This window comes from Acomys minous (genome assembly GCF_964271855.1).
Source record: "Acomys minous genome assembly, chromosome: 11".
NCBI classification, from domain to species: Eukaryota; Metazoa; Chordata; class Mammalia; order Rodentia; family Muridae; genus Acomys; species Acomys minous.
In genome coordinates, this window is record NC_140492.1 from 110,385,824 (window position 1) to 110,410,866 (window position 25,043).

The 25,043-nt window shown below is 45.2% G+C and overlaps 1 protein-coding gene across 3 annotated transcripts in view; it reads left to right on the top strand.

Annotated features, from left to right (window-relative positions):
* The window catches only part of ANKRD55 (ankyrin repeat domain 55), a 92,666-nt gene that overhangs the window by 64,812 nt on the left and 2,811 nt on the right, over window positions 1-25,043 (top strand). For 2 of the 3 annotated variants that reach the window (XM_084801021.1, XM_084801022.1), the window contains 3 exons: window positions 6,849-7,016; window positions 11,794-12,458; window positions 24,866-24,958. In XM_084801021.1, the coding sequence (XP_084657147.1) occupies window positions 6,849-7,016; window positions 11,794-12,458; window positions 24,866-24,958 (926 nt within the window). Of the gene's footprint in view, window positions 1-6,848; window positions 7,017-11,793; window positions 12,459-24,865; window positions 24,959-25,043 lie in introns of those variants that run through there. The other variant, XM_084801023.1, reaches the window with a different exon arrangement.

A 25,043-nucleotide genomic window follows, 5' to 3' on the forward strand; every position in this document is an offset into this window, starting at 1 on the left:
TAATGCCCACAATTTCTTATCCAGAGAATAGAGTGTGAAAAGTATTTTAATTAGAAACCACGAACCTTACTAATGAGGATTTTCTTTTCAGTCATTGACGGTATATTGTCTGGAAAAGGAATCTGGGTCCAGAAAAGTAAGATGATTTGTCTCAGGGATTGCTAGTAGCCCAGTGAAGGATTGCACCTGTGTCTTGTAAATGTATCGCTCACCACCTTCGACGATATGCTTACTGCCTTTGGTTTAGTTTAGGCACTGAGTCCATGGAAGTACAAGAAAAAATATAGCAATAACCAAAACTATTTATAAGTGTAAGAATTACAAACTGAGTATGTATTTGCCATTGTCTGTTAAAGTGAGCATATCCTAAACTTAAATGTTCCACAAGAGTACCTCCCCTGATATGTGGAATTCTCTCTCTCTCTCTCTCTCTCTCTCTCTCTCTCTCTCTCTCTCTCTCTCTCTCTCTCTCTGTGTGTGTGTGTGTGTGTGTGTGTGTGTGTGTGTGTGTGTGTGTGTCTTGGGAGCTGGAATTGGTTAACCTGATGGTTTGAATTAGAACTGAAGTATACTGTTTCCTAAGAGCAGGTGTTGATCCTGAGAAGGTAAGAAAGGAAGACGCTAGTAAGATGAGGCAGGGAAGTCAAAGATCCATAAAGAGAAAGGACCACATTTTAGCACTGAGAGATGAAAGAGTTTGCATACTTCAAAGAAAATTCCTTTTCCTGGGCCTCGAGAAAGAAAGCAAACACAGAAAAATCAATACAGACGAAGAGGTAGGGCGAGAAGAGAGGTGCAGTTTCCAGGAGGCAAACCCCCTGCTCCAAGCCACTGCTTAACTCATTCTTGCACTCTCACATTGAACACGTGACCGTCTCTTCCACGAAACGATGAGTCTCTGTCCGCAACTGAATCATTCAAACCCAGCATATGCTTAAGGCATCCACGACCCCTTGCCTTCTTACCTTTTTCTAGGGAAGATTTTTGAGCTCGTCTGCCTATACATTAAAGCACCCCAGGAAGCAGGCAATGGTGGTTCACCCCGGAACCATAGCCCTGGGGGCGGGGGTTGGGGGGCTGAAGTAGGAGGAGCACAGACTGGAGGCCGACATGGGCTACTGCATGACACTCTGCCTCACAAACACCCCAGTTTTGTTTTGTTTTTTTAATGTCCAGCAGGATGTGTCAGAAGATAAAAGAACTTGTCACCAAGTCAGATAAACTTAGTTCTGCCCTGTACAATGGAAGGAGGGACCTGATTCCCGCAAAGCTATCCTCTGATCCCCACACAAGCAGCATGGCACACGAGCGTGCTTGAACATTCTCACACACAATAAATAAGTGTCTGTGGGGGGGGGGGGACTGAGTCACATACTAAATCTGTGGTGTTTTAAATACTATGGCACTCACCTTAAGATTAATGCCATGTCACAGATAACACAGAAGTAGCCTGCGTGCTTTAAATGTCCCAAATTTCATCAGTCTACAAGGTCATAATTCACTTCAATAAACAGCTCATTTCTCTTCAGGGAGGCCGGCCTTTTATCAGATTCTCCTCCCTGCGTATTTCTGGGAATTCTCCAGGGATGTTTATCGGCCTCACAAATCAACCCTGCTTAGTTAGCTACTGAGAGCCAGAGCAACCCTGAACCATCCCACCCATCAACCCTCACCACCCAGAGACCAGCACATCGCCCAGTGCTGGTCTCCGCTCCGTTGCCTTAAATCCTGGGTCCTGACCTGCTCAAATTGCAATGGCTGAGGCCAGCCTGCGGTGCCTGCAGGATGATCCTGCAGCCTGCATCTAGGAAAGGAACCGTAGCTCAGACAACGCAGAATCGGCGTCACACATTTGCCCCAGAGGTGCTCGGTATGTGCATCGGAGGTTGTCAATGTGTTCCCCTTGTTTCTCTGTACCCCTCCCATGATGGCTATAACAATTCAAAATGGTGGCTCTTGGCAAGTGTAAGGCAGGACTTATTTCACAAACCTTCAGAGCGAAATGTTGCATGTCGGTAAGCCTGACTAGATCAATGTTTAGTCCTCTATCTACTGAAGTTATTGGCAATGCTTCCTCTATGTGGAGAGATTATTCTGCTGAAGATTAATTCTGTCCGAAAATATTGCCTGAGATCTCTCTTATGTAGGATGGAACAAATTCTGCATGCTACACTCAGGTACACAGTGTAGTCACTGTATGGCCGAGACATTGCTCTCTAAGGCAGTGGTTCTCAACCTGTGTGTTGGGACCCCCCTTTGGGGTCATATATCCTCTATATCAGATATTTGCATTACAATTCATAATAATAGCAAAATTGCAGTTATGAAATAGCAACAAAAAATAACTTTATGGTTGCGGGGGGTAGGGGATGAAGGGGGTGTCACCACAACATGAGGAACTGTGTTAAAGGGTCTCAGCATTAAGGAAGGTTGAGAAACTCTGCTCTGAGGTGTCAAAGAGCGGAGAGGGGTGTTTCGCAGACAGAGAACACAACCTGAGCATGGGGACCCAGTACCTAGGCTCCCTCCACGTACTGTGGTCCAAGGCCCTTGTCTGCCCACCTCCAGGTGTTCCCGCGCCTGAGGGTTATTTGGCCTTTTCCAGCACCCCCAGGCCTGCCATGCACGTGCCCTTCCCTGCTGTCCCAGAACTGCCTCCTTTCCTGACTGACAGACAGAAAGCTTGGTCATTCTCTGCAAGGGGACCCTCATTTGCTTTGCTAACGGCAGTACCCTGAAAAAAAAAAAAAACCAACAAGAAGAAGCCTGCCCATGTGGCATTACATCATCCAAGATATGGCGTATCCAAGTTTTACTAAAACTATAGTAGATTCAAGCAGCTCATTCCTTTACACAGTACTTTCCAGAAGCCTGGAGGCCAAGGCTACTTACTCAGCCACCTCTGATCTGATAGACACTTCCAAGCAATCACAAGTCTATGACATCCAGAAGCACATGAGCGCAGAACAGCATACAGCTACAGCTACAGCTGAGGAAAAGGCATTTGCAGACGGTAAACATACTCTGAAGAGACACAGTGCTCTCACCCCACCCCTGGCCGCACTCTGTGGTTAAGTTGATACGCGTGTTGGCTAAGTCATACAGCCCCAAAACTTCTGCTTTAGATAAAAAGTTCTGGGGGGCTAGAGAGATGGCTCAGCGGTTAAAAGCACTGGCTGCTCTTCCAGAGGTCCCTAGTTCAATTCCCAGCAACCACATGGTGGCTCACAACCATCTGCACTGGGATCTGATTCCCTCTCCTGGCCTGCAGGTGTACATGCAGATAGAGCACTCACGTACTAAATAAATAAATCTTTTTTTTTTTTCTCTTTGAGATTGCTTTACAAAAAAAGAAGTTCTGCTACACAGTGAAATGCTTAAAGACTCCCCTGGAACAGGGAACTGCAAAATCTCACTTCTCATGGAGCTTTGAAAAGCCACAGTACATAGTTACCCAGAATTGTTTTATCCATAGTATAATAAAGAGGTAATATGGAAGCATCCATGCCGTAACTGTTTGGTTGAGACCCTAAGGTTAGGTGTTGTGCTGTGTGCTGTAGGTACAACACAGTAAGTGAGAGATACACTTATTTTCTTCTTACATGCAGTATAAAGTGTATCCAAGGGAAAGAGTGGACTGTTCACTGTATAAAGTATTGATGCTGTATTACAACCAAAACTCTTTAGAGACAATAATAACTTTATTATCTATAATTTAATTTTCTTTTTTCCCAGTATGACATTGAACCTAGGCCAGTAGTATGCTAGGCAAGCACACTACCACTGAGCCATCTCGGCAGCCCTGTAATTTCTCATTTTTATCATCTAAATAGACTAGTGGAAATTTTAACCTCCATCTCTTTTGGCTGATTATAGAGTTTTCTCCATACCAACATATGTTATATCCTAGGGCTGGAGAGATGGCTCAGTGGTTAAGAGTACTGCCTGTTCTCCCAGAGGTCCTGAGTTCAATTCCCAGCGACCACATTGGCTCATAACCATCTATAATGCGATCTGGTGCCCTCTTCTGGCCTGCAGGTGTACATGCAGACAGAGCACTGGATACATAATAATAAATAAATCTTTAAAAAAAAAAATCCCAAAATATTAAAAAGCCGGGCGTGGTTTTAATCCCAGCACTCGGGAGGCAGAGGCAGGCGGATCCCTGTGAGTTCGAGGCCAACCTGGTCTACAAAGCGAGTCCAGGACAGCCAAGGCTACACAGAGAGACCCTGTCTTGAAAAAAAAAAGACTAGAGGTGCTAGATGACCCTCTTGATACGTATCTTTGTCCTTTCACGGCTGATGCGGCTTCACTCTCTCTGGGCGGCTCTTGGGAGCCTGCTGATCCTGGACTGCAGGGGGTCCCACTGCCTAGACACGTCACTCAGACATGACTGGCCCCTCCCTCCCAGAAGCTCTACCAAAGAGGCTGAGTCCGGTACCTAGTGTTGTTTAGCTCAGCGATCCTTTATGCTCTTAGGAAACTCAATTTTTTAAAATGGTACTAGGGTTTGAGGCCAGCCTGGTCTACAAAGCAAGTCCAGGAGAGCCAAGGTTACACAGAGAAACCCTGTCTCAAAAAAGAAAGAATTTGCTTTCTAACCTCAGCTGGCCTGTAATTTCCAATTTTGATGCCTCAGCTTCCTGAATGCTGAAAGTATAAAACTGAGCACCATGCCAAACACATTTCTTTTCTTTCTTTCTTTCTTTCTTTCTTTTTTTCTTTCTTTCTTTCTTTCTTTTTTTTTTTCCTGAGACAGGATTTCTCTGTGTAGCCTTGACTATCCCGGACTCGCTTTGTAGACCAGGCTGGCCTCGAACTCAGAGCGATCCTCCTGCCTCTGCCTCCCAAGTGCTGGGACTAAAGGCGTGCGCCACTACCGCCTGGCTCACATTTCCTATTTTTAATCTAAATAAATCTAAAAGAAAATATTGGGTTTCTTTTCAATGAAGTGCTTCTGATTTCTGAATTGTTGGGATTTGGGAAGGCGTTCATACAACATAATGAGACATCTTGAGATGAAGCCAAGCCTAAGCACAAAACGCATTCAAGCCCTTCCCGAGAGTGATTCCACACAGCATTTTACCTGCGCTCCAACTTTAGCTCTGCCCTGTCAGACAGAGACACGTCAGTGCTTTGTGCTCAGACCACTTCAGATTCCAGGTTTTTGAAACAGGGAAAGTCACTACGGGGCCTGCTGAGGCTGGCTCATGTCACTCAGCACGCTTGCGGCTTATCCCATCAGCAGCCTGCTTGCTCTGTCACTGGGTTATATCCCACGGTGCAGAGGAGCCACGGTGTGTTAATGAAGGATGGTGGCTTGCTTCTGGTTTACGGACGTTATGATGCAGTTGCCATAAACATTTGAGAGCGGGCTTGTGTGTCAAGTTTTTGTTTCTCCACCTAGATACCTAGAAGTGGGATTTCTGGGTCACTTAGTTGGGATATATTTAACCCTGTAAAATTTCCACTAAGACTGTAGGCAAATTCGAGGTTTACCAGCATCAATTGTTGTCAGGTTTTGTTGGATTTTGCCTTATTTTAATCATTTTGTACAAGCCTGTAGTATCTCCTTGCCATTTTAATTTGCATTTCCCTAATAACAATTTTGTTGTTGTTGAGGCAGGGTCTCACGCTATTGGGCAGATATAGCCCAGGCTGTCCTCAGGCTCACAGAAACCCTCGTCCCCTTCCTCCTGGATGCTGGGACTTCAGGTGTGTCCCACCACACTGGCCTGACGAACTGTCCTTGAGCTCACAGCACTTCTGGCTGGGCACCCACCACACATAACACATCTTTTTTGGTGAAATGTCTATTCTCATTTTCTGCTGTTCTCCAAATGAATTTACTTTCTGGAAATCACTACACACTCTGATATTAAGCCTTTTGTTGCACATGTGGTTTATAAGTATTTCTTCCTGTTTTCTGACTTCTCCTTATTCTATTAAGAAAACACTGGTTTTGCAATTTAACAAAGTATTAAGTACTGGAGATTATCTGTCTTCTGGCTAAGAAAGAGCTTTCTAAACATGAAAGAGATAAAATGAAATGTAATTTAATGTGAATGGTTTTCCGTTTTTTATGGAAAATGACTAAAAACTTAAGGATTGAACAAAAAAAAAAATCTTGAGTTTTTTTTATAGGTGACCTATAAATGACCAGTATCTTTAATACATAAAAATCCCATATAAATTAGTAAGAAAAACATTAATACTGTAATAGAGAAACAGATGATAGAAACTGTTTATAGTACATTCCTATAACCCTAACACATGCAAGCAGAGGCAGTAGGATTGTGTATTCAAGGTTAGTCCCTGCTATACAGTGAGAATCTACCTTAAAAAAAAAAAAAGCAAAAACAAACAAAAGGCATTAAGAGTGATTTCAATGAAGAAATTCATATGGCAAAGTCAACCTTACTAGTAAAGCAATATAAAATAAAACAATATCAAAGTATCACTTTGCCAAACAAATGAGCAAAGGTTTTTAAAATGGTGACATACTCGGTGTCCAAGGAGTAAGGATGCAGCTGTAAGAGGGTAAATTGAGTCAGCATTCCTGGAAGGCAGTTGGCACTGGGTATAAAGAACTTTGAGAGTCACTCACACTTCCTCTTCTAGGAAATTCCCAGGAAGAGCAGACACGGGAAAGCAGAGAGAGCACACAGGGCAGCACTGCACAACGCCCTCACCTCCCTACCCCAGGCCCACGCATGCTATTTCATACCCTGGATAGAAACAGGATTGTCCTCCTTTGGCCTGACTCTGGGTGGAAGCCAACCATGGCTAAACAGCCTGTAAGGCTCTGACTCAGGCCCTGTGTTTCTTCTGTGCTGTTCCTCCAGGACACCCCTGCACTGGGCTGCAGCTGCCGGAAAGGCAGAATGTGTTCAGTCACTGCTGGATTTGGGCATGGACAGCAACCTGAGGGACATTAATGAGAGCACGCCCCTGGCCTACGCCCTGTACTGTGGCCACACAGCCTGTGTCAGGCTCCTCTCCCAAGAAGGCCGGTGAGTTTATCTAGTGTCTTCCTCTCAAATACTTATAACATTTATGTTTTTATAAGCCATCAACATACAAACCCAACAATAATAGTGCATGTGTGCATGTGTGTGTGTGTGTGTGTGTGTGTGTGTGTGACACACACGTAGAGGTCAGAGGACAGCTTTTAGGGCTGGAAGACACATTTTTATCCACTGAGCCATGTAGCTGGCCACAGTAATTTAATATTATGAGAATTACATAAGTATCATTATTAATTATCCAATTAATTACACGTGTGTGCTGTCATCTAACATGGAGAGGCGTGGTCTCCACGGGGTGGAACATGGCAATAGTAACAAGTGTGAATCCATCAGGCGATGGTTCGTGGGCTTAAACCCGCTCTTCCTCTTCTTTTCTTCTTCCTCCTTCTGCCAAAATCACTTTTTCTCAAGATCGTTTTACATCCTCAAAACTTTCTGAAGATGTCAAAGAGCTTTTAAAGTCACCATTATGGTGTCAAAAGATTTAGTTGAGAAGTTTTTAATAAAATATTTGTTTTGTTATTTGTTTAAGTAATAATAAGTTTGCGATTGCTATGTGTTAGAATAAAAGCCATGTTTTAATTAATAATATTGTAGCTGTAACCCTGGGGTTCTGGAAGCTGAAACAGGATGATAATGAATTTGAGCCCAGTTTGGGCTAGCCATGTAAGGAGACACTGTCGGTAAATGAATGAATAAGTAAATAACTTTTAATTTCATTTAATGTTGCTCTTTTCAAAAAAAAATAGTAAGAGCAGCACTGTTCATTCTTAGCAAATTATTTATGTTCTTGGCAACTAAGCCAAATTTGATTGAAGCTTCGCTGCAGTACAGAAATTTCATCTGGAAATGCCCAATACCAATGAAGAGAGAAATTAATGGCACTAAAATTTTCCCTCCTTTCATCACACTAGGACTGATTATCATTCAATCTACATGTTTTGTGTCCCACTAGGCCTTGTTCCACACAACCCTGTGCAAGCTTTCAGTGTCAGAATTCTTCATTCTACAGGGGTTGGGTGTGAGGGATCAAGCCTGAAGGCAACAAAATGTCATCGGATCTACTGGGTCGGTCCAAGAACAAACCAGTTCAAGTACTGTTCCTCCAGAGTATGTCATTAGTTGCTGTGCTCATTGCAGAATAAGACTGATAAAGCTGACTGACAGCTGTCTCGATGAAATGTTCAATCAATAGCATGCTCCAAGAGCAAAAAACAAAAAACAAAAGTAAATAAAATATAAATTATTAAAATATTTTAAAATAAATTAAAAGAGAACTGTCCCAATTGTTTGATTTTCAAACCAAGTAGAGTATATATTTAATAGCACTAGAAAGTGTTTCATTTATAAATCCAGAAGCAACAAAATATCAGACCAAAAACTAATATGAAAAAAAATGTGAAGAGAATAAATACAAAATTTAGTCAGCTTTTCCATTCTCTCCCTGAAAGCCTTTATTCCTATCCATGCCCTTGTGTTGTTTCATCGTTAATACATTCTGCTACCAGCTACCTGAGTGACTTAGGTAGTCTCCATTCTGAAGAAGTCATTCATTTGATCATGTGATTGCCATGGTGAAAGGGAGATTTTAAAAAATGTATTAACAATTTAAAAATATAAATGGATACATATATATGTGATGTGAAAGAAAAACAAATGACAATGTATATATATGAACAAAAATTAATAGTGAGAAAACATCCATTTCTGCATCCAAACTTAGTGCTGGTGTTTCTCAGACTACAGTATCTCATTCCAAAAAGTAACAACGTTGTAATCTCCCTCTTGGAAGCTGCTGTGGGCCCAGTTTCATGGTTGATCCCTATTGCAGAAAACATTGACTTGACTGTAGCTTCAAAGAAGAATAGCACTGGCTTTCCAAAGAAACTCTGCTTGAGCGAGCCTGACAAAAACTGATCCTGACCTTTTTACGTTTGCATTTGCTTGTGAGCTGAGCATTGCTCACACCTGCCACGCCCAGCCTCCGGCACTCACAACTTCCTCTTCCACTGGAGCTCAAGCTTTAAGTCTTCTCTACCTGTTTCCTTTGGTAGAGTATTTTTACAACCATATTTAGGCTTTTTTTTTTAAGATGTAAAAGAAAAGCAAAGAACAAACAGTATAAAAGGAGCAAGATTCTAAGGTACATAAAAGTCAGTGCTGCTAGGTTTCTGGGATCTCTCAGAGGAAACATAAAACCATATCACATCTGCAGCTCCCAGCCTCTCTCTGCCACATGAGGCCTGAACTCACATCTTACACTTCTTAGGCCCCTGTTACTGTGGACTGTCACGTTAGGCTATTTTCAGCTTAGTCAATTGATAGTTGAAAACAGATTGCCATGAAGTAATTGAAAGAATTTAGCCTCTGGAGGCCGAGGAGATGGTTATGTCAGTAAGTGCTTGTGCAACAAGCATGAGGACCTCAGTTTGAGCACGCAGCAATCACGTAAGAGCCAGGCAGAGGGAGGGCACAGCTGTGATTCCAACACTGGGGAAATGAAGCCAAGGTGTGCCTGTGGCTTGCTGGCCAGCCAGTCCAGCTTAACAGCAAGTTCCAGACTCAGTGAGACTCCCTGTCTCAAATAAACAAAAATAGATAGATGGGTAGATAGATAGACAGATAGGAAGAAAGAAAGATGGAAAGATGGATGGATAGATAGATAGATAGATAGATAGATAGATAGATAAAGTGAGGTTGGGCCAGAGACATGGTTCAGCAGGTAAAGTGGCTTGCAATGCAAACTTATGCCTGAGTTCTCTCCTGGGAGCCCACTTAAAGGTCAAAGGAGAGAATCAGATTGACAAAGTTGTCCTCTGACCTTCACAGACAGCCCTGGCATGCAAGTACCCGCACTTACATACACCATACGCATGCAAATGCCAGAATAAAAACACACTCTCACCTCAAAAAGGACCAGAGATGGTTTATTCTAGAGCCAAGTACAAGTGGACATGGCCTAGGAACATAGATTTAGCTTACCTCAAATGTCCCAAGATGAAGTTTTTATAGAAACACAACCAAGAAAGCTGCACATCAAGGCACTGTGCCAACCCATTGATGGGAACATTTGGTAGGCAGGCAGGACAGAGCAGGAGAACTTCTGACATGGGCCTCAGGGGTCAGCTGACACTCTTGGCCTTTTGGTTGATGGGCGCTAGGTGTCTGTTCGTTCCACAGGGCTTACCTAATGGTCGCCAACAGAGGAGGGCTATTAAAAGGGATAAGAGTGTCCTGAGACAATTTGGCTCTGGACTTGAAACATCCCAATCTCTCTGCAACCAATGAGCTTCTAATCCGTTAATTACAGAAGGGTCAGTGGGAGATACAGCTTCTTTCAGAGAACCCTTATTCACACACACACACACACACACACACACACACACACACACACAATTATACCTAAGTGTTAAAGACTAAATAAATAAGGTTAACAGACACAGAGGAGCGCACACAACATCAACCTCTAGCCTCCATATGTGGGAAGAGGAGAAAAGGATGAAGGGAGAGAGAGAGAGAGAGAGAGAGAGAGACAGAGACAGAGACAGAGACAGAGACAGAGACAGAGACAGAGAGAGACAGAGAGAAGGAGGAGGAGGGGGCTAAAGAAGAGGGAAGAAAGAAAAAAATAGCCCCTATGAAAGATGATACAGAAGCTCATAAGTGGCCAAAGAGCCAAAAATAAACAGTGGTGGAGTACGGGGGCCTTAAATGGGATGGCTGTGTCAGGCTCAGGGAACCTAACAGAAAAGGAGGAAAGAGATTGTAGGAGCCAGAGGTTGGAAAGATGTGCAGCAAAGCGATGTCTTCTGGTCATAACACAGCCACTGCACCCATGAACTCGCTGCTGCTGTCATTATCTGCATAAGACCTGTTTGAGATTGGGCCTGTCAGCATTTCATCATGAGTGGGGAGGGATCCTCCCTAAAGAATTATCTGCAGTTATTGGTTGGGGGGATAGGCCGTCATTTTTTTCAGTGGTGTGACCCTGATTAAGTTGTTCATGTTCCAGTAATAACTTCTCTCCCACATGTTTGCAAGAAACCTAAATTAACTTTAGTGGGTGTGCTGGAAAGAAAAAAAAAAGGTTTCCGGAGGAGAGGGATGGGATGAGGCAGAGAGGGATTGGGATGGAATGACTAAAATGTATTACATGCATTGTGGCATTACATTGCATACATGTTTAATCCCAGCACTTGGGCGGCAGAGGCAGGCGGATCCCTGTGAGTTCAAGGCCAGCCTGGTCTACAATGCGAGTCCAGGACAGCCAAGGCTACACAGAGAAACCCTGTTTGGAAACAAAACAAAACACAAAACATTACATACATGTATAAAACTGTCAACGAACAACAAAATGGGGAGCCCCCCTGAGGAATCTAACCCTGATAGATGCTAGTAACACACACACACACACACACACACACACACACACACACACACACACACACACACACACACACGACAGCACTCAGAAGGCTGAAGCAAACAGTTTGAGGCTATATTATGCAGAAATTCCCCACTGAGAGCGAGGGGGCAGGGAAGGGAGGGAGAGAGGGGGAGAGAGAGAGAGATTGAGGTACCATCTCTCCAAGAGTTAATAGAAGATGGGAGTTTTTGACCAAAGCCTTGACTTGAAGACTGGACATTTGTGGGTGAGCCCACCAGCTGCTCAAGCAGAAGGAATGGGGTTGGGGCGTCAGTAGCCTGTTCTTTCCCGTTTCCTGTCCTCGCATGGCATTCTTGTTCTTTTCTGTTTCTCTAGAGCAGAGGCTGCCCGACCTATTCCTTCCCAGATCAGTCTACCGCAGAAGAAGGAAGGACGATTCAGCGTATTCAACCAAATCTTCTGCAAAACCAAGAAGGAAGAGCAGAAAGTCCCCCAGAAGGACCAGAGCAGGGACAAACACAAGCAAGAGGACACCTCGGAAGTCAATGACATCATCACCGCCTTTGACAGCGTCGCGGATACCAACTGCCAAGACCAGCCTGGTGACCAGGTGCCTATGGTTGTCTTTAAGAAGAGGACCTCCGAGAATTCAAAGTATCTCTTGCCAGAAAAGAAACCCCTGGCCAGGAAGGGGCTTCCACCAATCAGAACACAGAGTCTCCCACCCATCACTCTGGGCAGTCACTTCCTGACAGCCTCCCATGGAACTACTTCCCATGCTGCCCTGGGCTCTGGTCCTCAGCATCCTGCCCAACGTTCCCAGAAAAGCCGAAGTGAACAGGACTTATTAAATAACAGGACTGGCTGCCCGGTGTCACTAGACAGTCCCTGGAAAGGTGACACCAGGCAGACGTTCTCCTGCAAGGCTTGGACCGTGTCTTCTTCTGATAAGTTGCTAGACAGGCTGTTGGCTGGCCAGCCTGGTCACCAGGAGCTCCCTGGGCCTCCACATCTTCCTCATCTACATAATCCCTCACCAGGTAATGGCCTTCTGTTGTAGTTCTCCTTCCTTAAGGCCTCTCTCACGAGAAGGACGTGTCTCCTGTAGAACTAAGCTAGTAACTGCCAGGAGAGTGCAGCCTGCAGGCAAGGGCAATAAAATGGTAACCATAGCCGCTTTTTTTTTTCTGTCCTCCGCCCTGGTCTGAAGATTCCTGGGAAGTGAAAACTTTCAGCTTTTCCACCCTGAGTGGGCTGAGGTAGAAGAAGAGTATTGCTATTTTCTCTTGAAGGGATTCTGTGCTGGAGTTGTGTGGCACTCTCATTCCCCATGTGCTAATTCGCTTGTGGAGTGGTTGTGTCTTTTAAGTCATCTGCAGTCCCGACCCAAGTTCCACCCGACCTTCTGTGAGAAAAATGGCAACGCCGTGTTCGTACCTGTGCAGAAAGGTGACATGCTCGCACATGTGCGGTTTTTATCTCCCCACACACCGAAGGCGTGCACGGCTGTTCTTCTTCCTGCCTCTCCCCTCATCCAAAACTACCAGTGTTGCTCGGTTTTTGCTTATGCTTCCAGATACACTTTACAGATTGGTGTAACCATCTGTATTTACAGGCATGAAGCCTCTCTTTCCTCTTCTCCTGCTCTCTGCTCCTGGCAGTTTAAGGAACTCTCAGCTTTTCTGTGTAGCTGGCTGTTTTGCTCTCAAACTCAAATAACCTTATCCTGGACTTTTAAAATAATGTCTACAAATAAACACGACCACACTAAAGAACTTAAATTAATAATTACCACACTAAAGAGCTTAAATTTTGGATCTGGGCATGGTGGCATACACCTTTAATCACTTGGGAGGCAAAGGAGGGGTGGATTGCTATGAGTTTGAGGCCAGCCTGGTCTGCAAAGTGAGTCTAGGACAGCCAAGGCTACACAGAGAAACCTGTCTCAAAAAACAAACAAAAACAAAAACAAACAAACAAACAAACAAAAGAACTTAAATTTTGGCAGAGTTTGTTGGCTCACACCATTAATCCCAAAACTCAAGAGGCAGGGAGGGGTGGATCTTTATGTGTGCATCAAGGCTAGCCTGATCTATATAGTGAGGTCCTGACCAGCCTGATTTTACATAGTGAGGCCCTTTCTCAAAAAATTAATTTAAAAAAACTTTCATTATATATATATGTGTGTGTGTGTGTGTGTGTGTGTGTGTGTGTGTGTGTGTGTGTGTGTGTATGTATGAATCTTAGCTATTTTAATATTCCCATTGTTGTAAATAAAGCATCACACTGCCCAGTTAATTTTGCTGTTTGCCTTTTGAGAGGGCTGCACTGGACTCTCACTACAGAGCTGAGGATAACCTTGACCCCTAATCTGCTGCCTTCACCCTCCAATTGCTGGGTCATGGCTTATGCCATCTTGTCCAGCTCTTATTTTTCTTTAAAAGAAAAAAGGAGGGATTCACAAGGGGTTCTGAAGCTGGGCAACGATTTCTAAACTCTGCTCACTCACACCGTGCCTTGGCTTTGTTTTTGTAATGAATCAATTGTCAATGTTTAAACATTTTACATAAAAATCTAAAGATTCTAGTTTCTCTTGAGAAAGTGAAGCTGACATTCTCATGGGATGCTAATTGACTAGCTCTGAGTAACTGCTGTCCTCCAGAGTGCCACTTATTTACCTCACCTACTCCTTATCAATAGACTTCAGCTATCATTTTTCCTTTTAGTAGGGCAATGGTAGAAAATTATATACTTATTTAACCCATACTTCTGCCCAAGTTTGAAAAGGGACAAACTAAGATTTTTTTTTTTTTAAAGTTTGGAAAGGCTATGTTTCTGTTTGGATGTGGAACTTTTCTTACTAATTACTTTTTGGGGTGGGGGGGGGTTGAGACAGGGTCTCTCTGTGTTAGCCTTGGCTGTCCTGGACTCACTTTGTAGACCAGGCTGGCCTCGAACTCACAGCAATCCGCCCGCCTCTACCTCCCGAGTGCTGGGATTAAAGGTGTGCGCCAACACGCCCGGCTACTACTTTTTAACTGTGTGTATGTGGGGGGGGGGGGTGCACGTGCACGCACGCGCGGATGCTCATGTATGCGGAGGCCTTGGAGGTCAAGGGACAGTTTTGCATGTCATCCACCTGTTTGAGACAGGGTCTCTCATTGACCTGGGGTTAACCCATTAAGTTAGACCACCTGGCTATGAGCCCTAGGGGTTCTCCTGACTCCACCTCCCTAGTGCTGGGTCTCAAGATTACAACAGCACATCCAGGGGTTCTGCATGTGCTTAGGGAAACACAGATCCTTGTATTTGAAAGGTACTTTACCAACTGAGCCACCCCTTGTGGTAGTTTAAGTAGGAATGGCCCCCATATACTTGCGTGTTTGAAATCTTGGTCACCAGGGAATGGTACTATTAGGAGGCGTGGCCTTGTTGAAGTAGGTGTGGCCTTGCTGGAGTGGGTGTGGCCTTGTTGGAGTAGGTGTGGCCTTGTTGGAGAAAGTGTGTCACTGGGGTTGGGCTTTGAGGTGGCAGATGCTCAAGCCAGGTGGAGTGTTTCTTCTCTCTCTCTCTCTCTCTCTCTCTCTCTCTCTCTCTCTCTCTCTCTCTCTTCTCTCTCTCCTCTCTCACTCTCTTCTCTCTCTCTCCTCTCTCTCTCTCTCTTCTCTCTTCTCCTCTCCTCTTCTCTTTTCTCTCTCTCTCTCTCTCTCTCTCTCTCTCTCTCTCTCTCTCTCTCTCTCTCTCCTGCCTTTGGTTCCAGATGTAGAACTCTTAACTCCTTGTCTAGCACCACGCCTGCTCGCACGCCGCCATGCTTCCCACCATGATGATAATGGACTAAACTTCTGGAACTGTGAGCCAGCCCCAGTTAAATGTTTTCCTTTATAAGAGTTTCCATCCTCGTGGCGTCTCCTCACAGCAATCAAATCCTAGCTGAGATGCCCCTCCAGCCCCAATCATCGTATTTTATATGCGGCATGTTGGGCACCCCTCCACGATTGATATATGCTTGATGCATGAAGCTTTTGAAAAACAGAGGGGCTCTTCTCATGTACATAAATATGCATACATGTGTTCTAACACAAGATAATTGTGGATGTGCGCATGGAGATGATTTGTTGATATCGAGATTATACCACAGAGCACTGAAAGCTTTGGATGGTGGCATGGGTGATGTTTTTACACTGTTGCTGCCCCCCCCCCCAATGCCAAGAGGGAACAAATGGCTCTACCACATTTGACAGTTTGGTGGCTGCTGAGGCTTCAGTCAAGCCTTCTTTTTGGAATTAGTTCTGGCCTGGCCAAGCTAATGATGCTTCCTGTGAAGAACCCTTTTAAAACCTAGACGTCTTGTTCTTTTCCTGACTATTTACTATAAGCAATATTTGGGTTCAGCTACCTGTAACAGAAGAGCCAAAGGCATGTCACAGTTGCACAGTCCTGTCGCAGCACTTGGGAGGCTGAAGCAGGGTCTCTGAAGAGACCCTGACTCAGAAGGAGAGAAGGGGGGGGGAGGGAGGGAGGGAGGGAGGGAGGGAGGGAGGGAGGGGGTATTTCAATTGCTGTCAAAATAGGCATACTGCCCTCTTCTAGCTTTACCAAATTGATGAATTCAGCATTTTAGAAAAGAAAAAGAAAAGAAAGAATGAGTTGATCGGCAACAGGACCAAGCAAAGAGGCAGGAATAGACATCTCAGATGGCCTCCCCCAGGCCAGGGTGTGAGAATATTTATGAGGTATAGATGATGGCGACCTAGGACATGGAGGAAAGATGACAGAGGTGAGGTGACTAGGGCATACATCATCCAATTTGCCAGCTCTTCAAAGACATGTGTTCAGAAGGTGTTGTGAGTGTGACCTGAGAGCAGAATTTCACCTTCTTGCCTCCTAGGGTACCTCACCAGACATTTGCGCCATCCCAAGTGAAGTTTCACCTCAAGTCTGTGAAAAATAATCTAAGCAGCTGCTAGTCACAGGAAACTCTACATCAGATGTTACCTAAGCCGACCTAGGGGAAATTTAATAACACACCACGTGGCTGTGTGACTACCATTTAGTGATTTTTGCTTTCATCTGTGTTTGAGACAGTCTCTTTCTACATCCATGGAATTTCCTATGTAGACAGTGTATTCCTTGAACTCACAGCAATCCTCCTGCCTCAGCCTCTCAAGTCCTAGGATTATATGCATGAGCCACCATGCCCAACACAATTTATTTATTATCTTTTGGTTTTTCAATTTTTAAAAAAGATTTATTTATTATGTATACACTGTTCTATCTGCATGTGCACCTGCAGACCACTGGAGGGATAAAAACAAAAACAAAACAAAACAACAACAACAAAAACTGGTCAGAGCAGGAGAGCCGGGAGTTCAGGGCCAGCCTCTGATTCACAGTGAGTTTAAGACCATCTTCAGCCAGTCTCTAAATGAACAAGCAAACAAGCCAGGGGTGGGTGGGGACATAGAGGTTTAGTAAGACACACACACAAAAGGGAGTTGGCTTAGTGTAACTAAGCCTAGGCCAACTATGTTCTTAGGACAGTGATGATCAAAGCTGGGATGCTGTTCTCCAGCAGAGCTTTGGAGGCTGCAGCCTACTTATTTTGTTATCTGCACTCTTGAGAATGGCTCTTGAGTCCTTAAGAGATGTGGTTTGTCCTTCAAAGGATACAGACTCAGAATTCTAAAGCTCCTCCTTTAATGGACACCCAGCAAAAGCACAAACAAACAAACAAACAAAAAAGGCTGGGGGTGGGTGGCCTGCCTAGCAAGAGTTTGGTCTTATTCTCACCCGCACTAAGTCTGAAGTAGGCATCTCCCAGACTTTTGGTGAACATGAGATCACCAGATCCTTCCATCCGTATGCCCCTCAGCCTGGTGTCCAGCTTCCTCTCCCCAGGTCACCCCACAGTCCAAGGCTGATGCAACAGGGGGGAACGGAAGCAGGTGGAAGGGTGTCTCCCAGCTCAGCCAGCTCCCTTAGGAGCCGTCTGACAGAAGTCCAGACTTCTGCTAGCATCTCACTGGCCAGAACGTGGGTCACATGCTCACACCGATCTACAAAGGGCATTGGGAATGGTAGCGTTTTAGAGCTGGGTACCTTGCTCTGGCCTCCAAATCAGATTCCTGCTCCTACGGGAGAAGAAAGTAGACATTGGGTGAGAGACTAGTGTAGACTCTGCCTGGCGCATCCTCCAAAGACGTCTTTATCATTTGACTAAAAGGACATTCAATACAATTGCTTTGAGATTTGATCAGTCCCCAGAGAGGTAACCAGTGAAGTCCTTGAGCTTCAGAACAATGAAAAGGAGACGTGGACTGGGCGTGGTGGCGCATGCCTTTAATCCCAGCAGGTGGATCGCTGTGAGTTCGAGGCCGGCCTGGTCTACAAAGAGAGTGCAGGACAGCCAAGGCTACACAGAGAAACCCCTGTCTCAGAAAAAAAAAGAAAGAAAGAAAGAAAAAAAGAGAAAGAAAGAAAAGAAAAGGAGATGTGAAAGCCACTAAGGGATTCTGAAGGAATGAAAAGTGCTTACATCAAGACATTTGTTTTGTTTTGTTTTAACCAGTACCTATTAGTGGTAGTTATAGCTAAGAGCCATTCAATAAAACTGAGTCATAATAACACAGATTTTCTAAGATTCTCTAGCTCATAAGTGAACTTTAATGGGGACAGAATTGCTAGATGGTTATGCAACTGCACTTGGGACCCCTTGAATGTGAGCAAGCACTCCACCCTCAGCCCCAGCATAACTTTGGGGGTTGGGCCTAACTTTATGGACAGGCCTGGAAAGGGAGAGAAAGGAAAGGGTTAAAAGTTGAGATACAGTCTTTAGGGACACTGGCTCCAGGGACCCACTCCCTTGAATTCCATGTCACCTCCTAAGTTTCTGTCACATCTTGATAGATATCACTTGTGAATCTCTCTCAGAGTAATCATTTCCCAAAAGCTCCATCTCTGCACATCGCTGCCTGAAGAGCCAAATCTTTAGCAAATTAAATGACCTTTGAGGGTCATTTCAATCCCCAAACCATAACATTTCTCATCTCAAAAGTGGGAGGAAAACCCCTTCTCGTGTGGTTACGTGCAGTGGTCAGGGTTAAATGACTTGAAGGCTGAGGAGATGGCTCAGTGCCTGATAGGAAAAGAGCTTGAGCTTGGATCCCTAGAAACCACATAAATACTAGGTGGGTGTGGCAGCCTTGAGAGACAGAAACAGGAAACCCCCAAGAGGAAGCTGCCCAGGAAAGCTACCCATATCAGCTAGCTCTTTGTTTGATTAAGAGACCCTGCCTTAAAAAATAAGGTAAAAGAGTTGTCAAGTATGGTTATTGACACCAACCTTGGGCCATCACATGCACATGCATATAAGTGCCCACACACATGCAAAATATGCACAACTAACACCACATACACAGACACATACTCACACACACCACACACAAACACTCACACACTCTTATACAGACACTCACACAACACCACACACACACTATACACATACACTCACAAACACACACACACACACACACACACACACACACACACACAGGAACAGGCTGAGTTGGTATGGACAAAGTAAAACAATGAATAGCACATATTACCAGACATATGTTTTGATATTGTTGTTGTTTTGTTTGGGTTTAGTTTGGTTGGGTTTTGTTTTGTTTTGGGAGTTGTTCATTTGCTTTTTGTTTTTTAAGACAAGGTCCCACTCTGCAGCTCAGACCTTAAACTCACAGCAATCCTCCTGCCTTAGGCTCCCAAGTGTTGGGAATATAGGAGTAAGACACCGTACCTGCCTTTCATGAGGCCTGGTGCTCAGCACTACACCTAAGAGACAAGCTGGCACCTAAGAGGCACAGAGAGAGGATGAGGAGGATGAGAATCCATGGTTCTCTGGGACAACCCCGCTTCCTGGGAGCTGCAGGAGCCACCATCTCCTTCAACACCCTTCACAGGCGTGGCCCAGCGCTGTGACTCCCAGTTTCTGGGCCATGGTAACATCATCTCCTCCTGTTACCCCAGGACCATCTCCCTCAATCTAGGGCTTGTGTTTGGCTTCCCAGCTTTTCTACCAGGAGTGTAACAAACATCTGTATGGAGTTCCCTCTGTTTGAAAGACCTAGAGGGCTCTGTTGGATGAACTCTGATTGGCAGAGAAAGAACTCTAATTCTGTACCAGGGTGTCAGGGGACCATCAACACATAGGGGTTGTGACGTGTCTATCTCATGAGGCCCTTTCTAGTCCTAGCTCGCATCACCTAGAAAAAGTTAAATGATTTGTTCAAAAATATCCCAGTCAATTGGTGATGTGTTTGGAACTTGAACCCAGCACTCCTAACTCTTAAGTATCGACATTGAATTTGTTGGCATGCTTACCAATTCTGTATAGTTAATTTTCTTTATTGATTACATTATCCCCAAATGAACAGTTTTTCTACCTTCTCAACATAATTTTTGCGGTTATTTTAAACACCATTTGATACCTTGTTTTTAAGAAAATATCTATTAAGCCAGGCGGTGGTGGCATGTGCCTTTAATCCCAGCACTTGGGAGGCAGAGGCAGGTGGATCTCTGTGAGTTCGAGGGCAGCCTGGTCTACAGAGTTCCAGGATAGCCAAGGCTACACAGAGCAAGCCAGTCTTAAAAAACTTTAGAAAATGTATTTATTGAGTCTTTTGCCTTAAACTCAAATGGAAGGAGCCAGTGAGGTGGCTCAGAAGATGTAGGAGCTTGCCTCCAAGCCTGGTGACCTCAGTGCAGTAACTGGAACCCACAAGGTAGGAGAGAACCCACTCTTACAGGCTGTTCCCTGACCTCCACACACATGCTGTGGCTCAAGCACACATACACATATGCACATATACATACATGCGTGCATGCATGCATACATACATACATACATGCACACACACATATAAATGTATTAAAATTCTGCTTAAAAAATCAAAGGGGTTCACTAAAGTGGTTGACGTTATTTTGAGTGGGTTGAAATTTCATGAAACTTTGTAAGAACATCCAGGTTTCCTCAGCAAACCTTAACGTGGCGAAGCAACCGCACAGCTCTGTGCTGCGGGTTCTTGTTGAATGCTCGCTTCCTCTCTGGATCTCGCTCCTCGCCTGCCTGGGTTCAGCAATTCTGGTAGGAGCTAAGGGTTCAGCTGTCCGAGTTCTGGGCAGCTGCTGCCCTGTGCTTGCTCAGCAACCCCAAACATTCAGCCTTACCACGATTGTTCAGTGTTTATTGAGACCTGTCAGTGGGTGGCATGAGTGATGGGCACGAGCACTTAGCCTAATGAGCTGGAATTTGGAGTGCCTCAGCTTATTTCATTGCCAGCAGTTTGCAGAGAAAATGGAACAGAAAGGTCTGCGGGGCATTTTCTGCTAGCCTGGTTATTTACAAGCAATCACAAGAAAAGGCAAGGGGGTGCCCACTTCCTTGTTCTCCTTAAGAAAGAACTTTCTCCAGAACTTTCTAGATTACTCCAGCAACAGTGCACTCTTTGGGCTGGGTAGGTTATAGAACCACTGACACCTGGATTTAAATACATTAGCAGCTTTGCCAGGACAAAAGCCAAATTCCTAGCCTGGACAAACCCAGCTCTCACAGTGTGGGCTAGCCTGTGACTCACTCTGAGCTGGGGATCTCCCATCTCAAAGCCCTGCCACATACCTCCTCGGCAAGCAGTTTCTTGAAAACCTGCTACCTTCCCACTTTGCCCGTGTTATTTTAGCTTCTAACCGCTATGTGGGACAGATCCCTACAGTATTTTAAGAGCTGGCTCGAGCCAGGCACAGTGACACACACCTGTAATTCCAGCTGAGTTGAAGGCCAGCCTGGGCTACATAGAGGACCCTTTCTAAAACAAAAACAAAAACAAAAGACCAAATGCCAGGTCAAAACACATCCATTTGAAGGTCCCAGTGACATTTATAAATAACGCCCCCCCCCCCTTTAAGCACTTTCCATCAGTTACACTGGAAGAGAGATTTTTTTTTTTTACTCCCATTTTTCATTTTACAGGTGCCACTCTAGAGAGGCTGCATAGGAAGGGGCAGACGTACAGGCGAGGGAGGCCCTCAGGATTCCAGAACAGCTCTCCCGTAGGGCTTAGGTCTGAGATGTCCCCCCCAAAGCATTGCGATCAGTCACACAAAGGAGCTAATGCAACCCCTCTTTCCACTGAGGTGACCTTACACAGAATGTCATGACACCTCCTGAGGGACACCGGGACCTGGTGTAAACTGTTACTTTCCCTGAAAGCACAGATTGAGTCTAGAATGCGTGTGTTATAAACAGGTAATTGTCGACTTTATTATTTTATTGTCCCACAAGGAATGTGCTTCCTGAAAGTTCCTGAGACACCAGTGAAAGCTTAGGGCTAGGCACAGCTCCTTTCCGGCCCTCAGAAGAGGGCAGAAGGCCAGCACCATTCTCCCATTCAAACAATGTTTCTGTAATGCCTAGGGAGAGAGAATGTGAGTTTCAAGGTCAGATACAGCCAGCCTGAAGCCTAGTTTCTGTCACTGCACAAAAAGTGACCTTGAACATATTTAGAATTCCTCCAAACCACAAGGTCAGGGGGGAGGGGTGGAGGAAGGGGGACGGTCAGGGGGGAGGGGTGGGGGAGGGGGACGGTCATGCCTACAGCAGTTCGCCCAGCCCCCGACAATAGTGAGTCCCAATAAACCACACCCATAACCAGCAGTATCTAGTTATTAATTTCTCCCCAAGTGTGACCCATTTGGGGGTTTAATTTCCTCTTTAAATTATGGACCCTCGAGTTGTTTTGCTTTCAAGGTTAAAAGAATAAAATATAACGGCAAAATATGAGCCACAGAAACAAACGTTCGCTCAGTCTTTGTCCTGTGGCACTGCTTGGGTGACCGCCATGCACAGCATGCTCCTGGAGTCACTTAAGTGGATGAAGTCTTGGCTCATGCCCCCCACTCCCCTGACCCCACCCCACACCCAACCCTCCCCCCTTATTCTAAGGACTGCTTGGTCCAAACAGAAAGCTTGAATTCTAAACTTAGCTGATGTCAGGTTCCTTACCAGACTACTTGGCAAACGATAAAATTATTTTGTGTGTGTGCGCGTGCACATAGGGGCGTGGCTTTGTTGTTGTTGTTTGTTTTCCTTAGCTAAGGTTGGCTGAGTCCTTCATCCTGAAAGCTAAAGGCTGACCTCCTTATAGTCTCCAACTCGGTCTTCAGGACAATTGGAAAAGACAGATACAAGTCATTGCTTTACATATAGGAACCTGGGGCTTAGAGAGGTTCTATCACTTGAGCAAGACCACCCAGCCAGAGCACGGTGAAGCAGGAAAAAAGGCTTTTCCTGCCAGATGTCAAAGAGGGAATTCTTGTTCACACCATATTCTACCTCATCCACGTACAAGATGGGCTTAAGTAGCTTTTTAATGGTCATAGATATTTTTATTTTTTCTGCGCGTAGGTATTTTGCTTTCATACATGTCTGTACACCACATGTGCACTTGACATCCAAGGAGACCAGAAGAGGATATCGAATCCGCTGGAACTGCAGTTGCACACAGCTTTGTGAACCACACCATGTGGTGCTGGGAATTGAACCTGGGTCCTCTGGAAGAGTAGCCAGTGCTCTTAACTGCTGAGCCATTGCTCCAGCACCTAACTTTTTTTTTTTTCTGTGTTTGAGTATGTTTGCCTTCAAATATGTGCATCACCTGTGTACAGTGCCCAAAGGGGCTAAAAAACAGGGTGCTGAACCTGGAGTTATAAGCAGCTGAGCCATCTCTCCAGCCTCCTACCCCTTTAAATGTAGCTGCTTTTTTGGTTTTTGTTTTTGTTTTTCGAGACAGAGTTTCTCTGTGTAGCCTTGGCTGTCCTGGACTCGCTTTGTAGACCAGACTGGCCTCGAACTCCCAGCGATCGGCCTACCTCTGCCTCCCGAGTGCTGGGATTACAGACGTGCGCCACCATGCCAGGCTGGGGAAAAATCTATCTCTTGTGATCACTTATGTGTTAAGTTTTTAACAACTGGTCTTCAAAAAATCAATGTTTACTTCTGTGGTGGAAATATTGCCAGGTGTGGCCACAGACAAAGCACCAAGGGCGTCCTTAAAAATCTCAATAAAGTCCCAACAATGTAACCATCTACTCCGAAGAGTAGGCTCGCCTGCACTCACACATCGTCCCTGCATACCAAAGCCCTCCATCAAAGAGAAGCCATTTCCTGGCCAGGTGTGGCTACGCGGGGGCCTTTGGTCTTAGCATTCGGGAGGCAGGGGCAGATGGATCCCTGTGACTTTGAGGTCAGCCTGGTCCCCACCTCCTGAATGCATCACTCAGTTTCCTTCATACAGGCCTGCCGTTTTTAATCCCGACTGCATGGGTAAGTACTTGGGAGCAGGTGAAAATCCGGTGCTCCACCTGCAGAGGTTCTGCTTTCACGGACTTGGGTGTGGCCAAGACAGCAGTCACTTTACCTGAGCTCACCTGATGGTCTGCGCAGGCCGGGACTGAGAGACACTGTCCTGCCAAGAGGGCACCCCAGCCATCAACCACACTCAGCAGAGACGCCAAGGCAGGGGGTGGTAACTGCAATCCTCGTGACCAATATTTACCCAACTTTAACACTCTGGAACGACTCATTGCATTCGTTCATGACATTTTATTTAAATTAGTTCAGTCGAAAAGTGACTTCTATATGTGGCCAGACAGCACCGTGGGGGGTGAGTGAGGGCCCTTTGTTTCCAAGTGCTAGACCTGGGATCTACGGGGTGGAAAGATCGCTTAGGTAGCTCGTAGCATGCCCGGGGGCAAAGCCAGAGGCTGAGCATAGGGGGTGGCTCCTGCCTGTGACACTAGTGCTCAAAAAACAAACTCCACACTCACCTGTAAGTGCACACATACATCTCTCTCTCTCTCTCTCTCTCTCTCTCTCTCTCTCTCTCTCTCTCTCACACACACACACACACACACACACACACACACACACACACACCTAAAATTGTTTTTAAAAAAGTAAAAAAAACCTCAGCTTCCCCTTGAGGATATCCTCCATGGGTGTGTAACTATGACAAAACATTTTTGTTTTTTGTTTTTTGTTTTTTTGTTTTTGAGACAGGGTTTCTCTGTGTAACCTTGGCTGTCCTGGACTCACTTTGTAGACCAGGCTGGCCTTGAACTCACAGAGATCTGCCTGCCTCTGCCTCCCGAGTGCTGGGACTAAAGGCGTGTGCCACCACACCTGGCATGACAAAACATTTTTAATACCTTCTGGTGCCACTTCTTTCACTCCATGAGAGGCGTATAACAGAGTGTGGGTATTTCACCATCATTGGTCTGTTACTTTAAGGGATCTTCACCAACTTTCATGCCTCCCTATGTCCGTTGGACCTTATAATTTGCTTCTGGTTGGGTCTCAAATGATTGATACGAATGTGTTTGTTCCCAGGACAAGCTCTTCAGCATCTCTCTCCAAACAGACCTAAAGTCAGGGATCTACCCTTCACTCGGAACAGCCTTGCACCGCTGCCGGACCAAAAATGTAAGTCCTCACGTTCCGCCCCAGCTCCCTCCACAGGTGTTAACTTGTCTGGACAAACGAGGAAAGCAGTTTGCTTTCCTTTCAT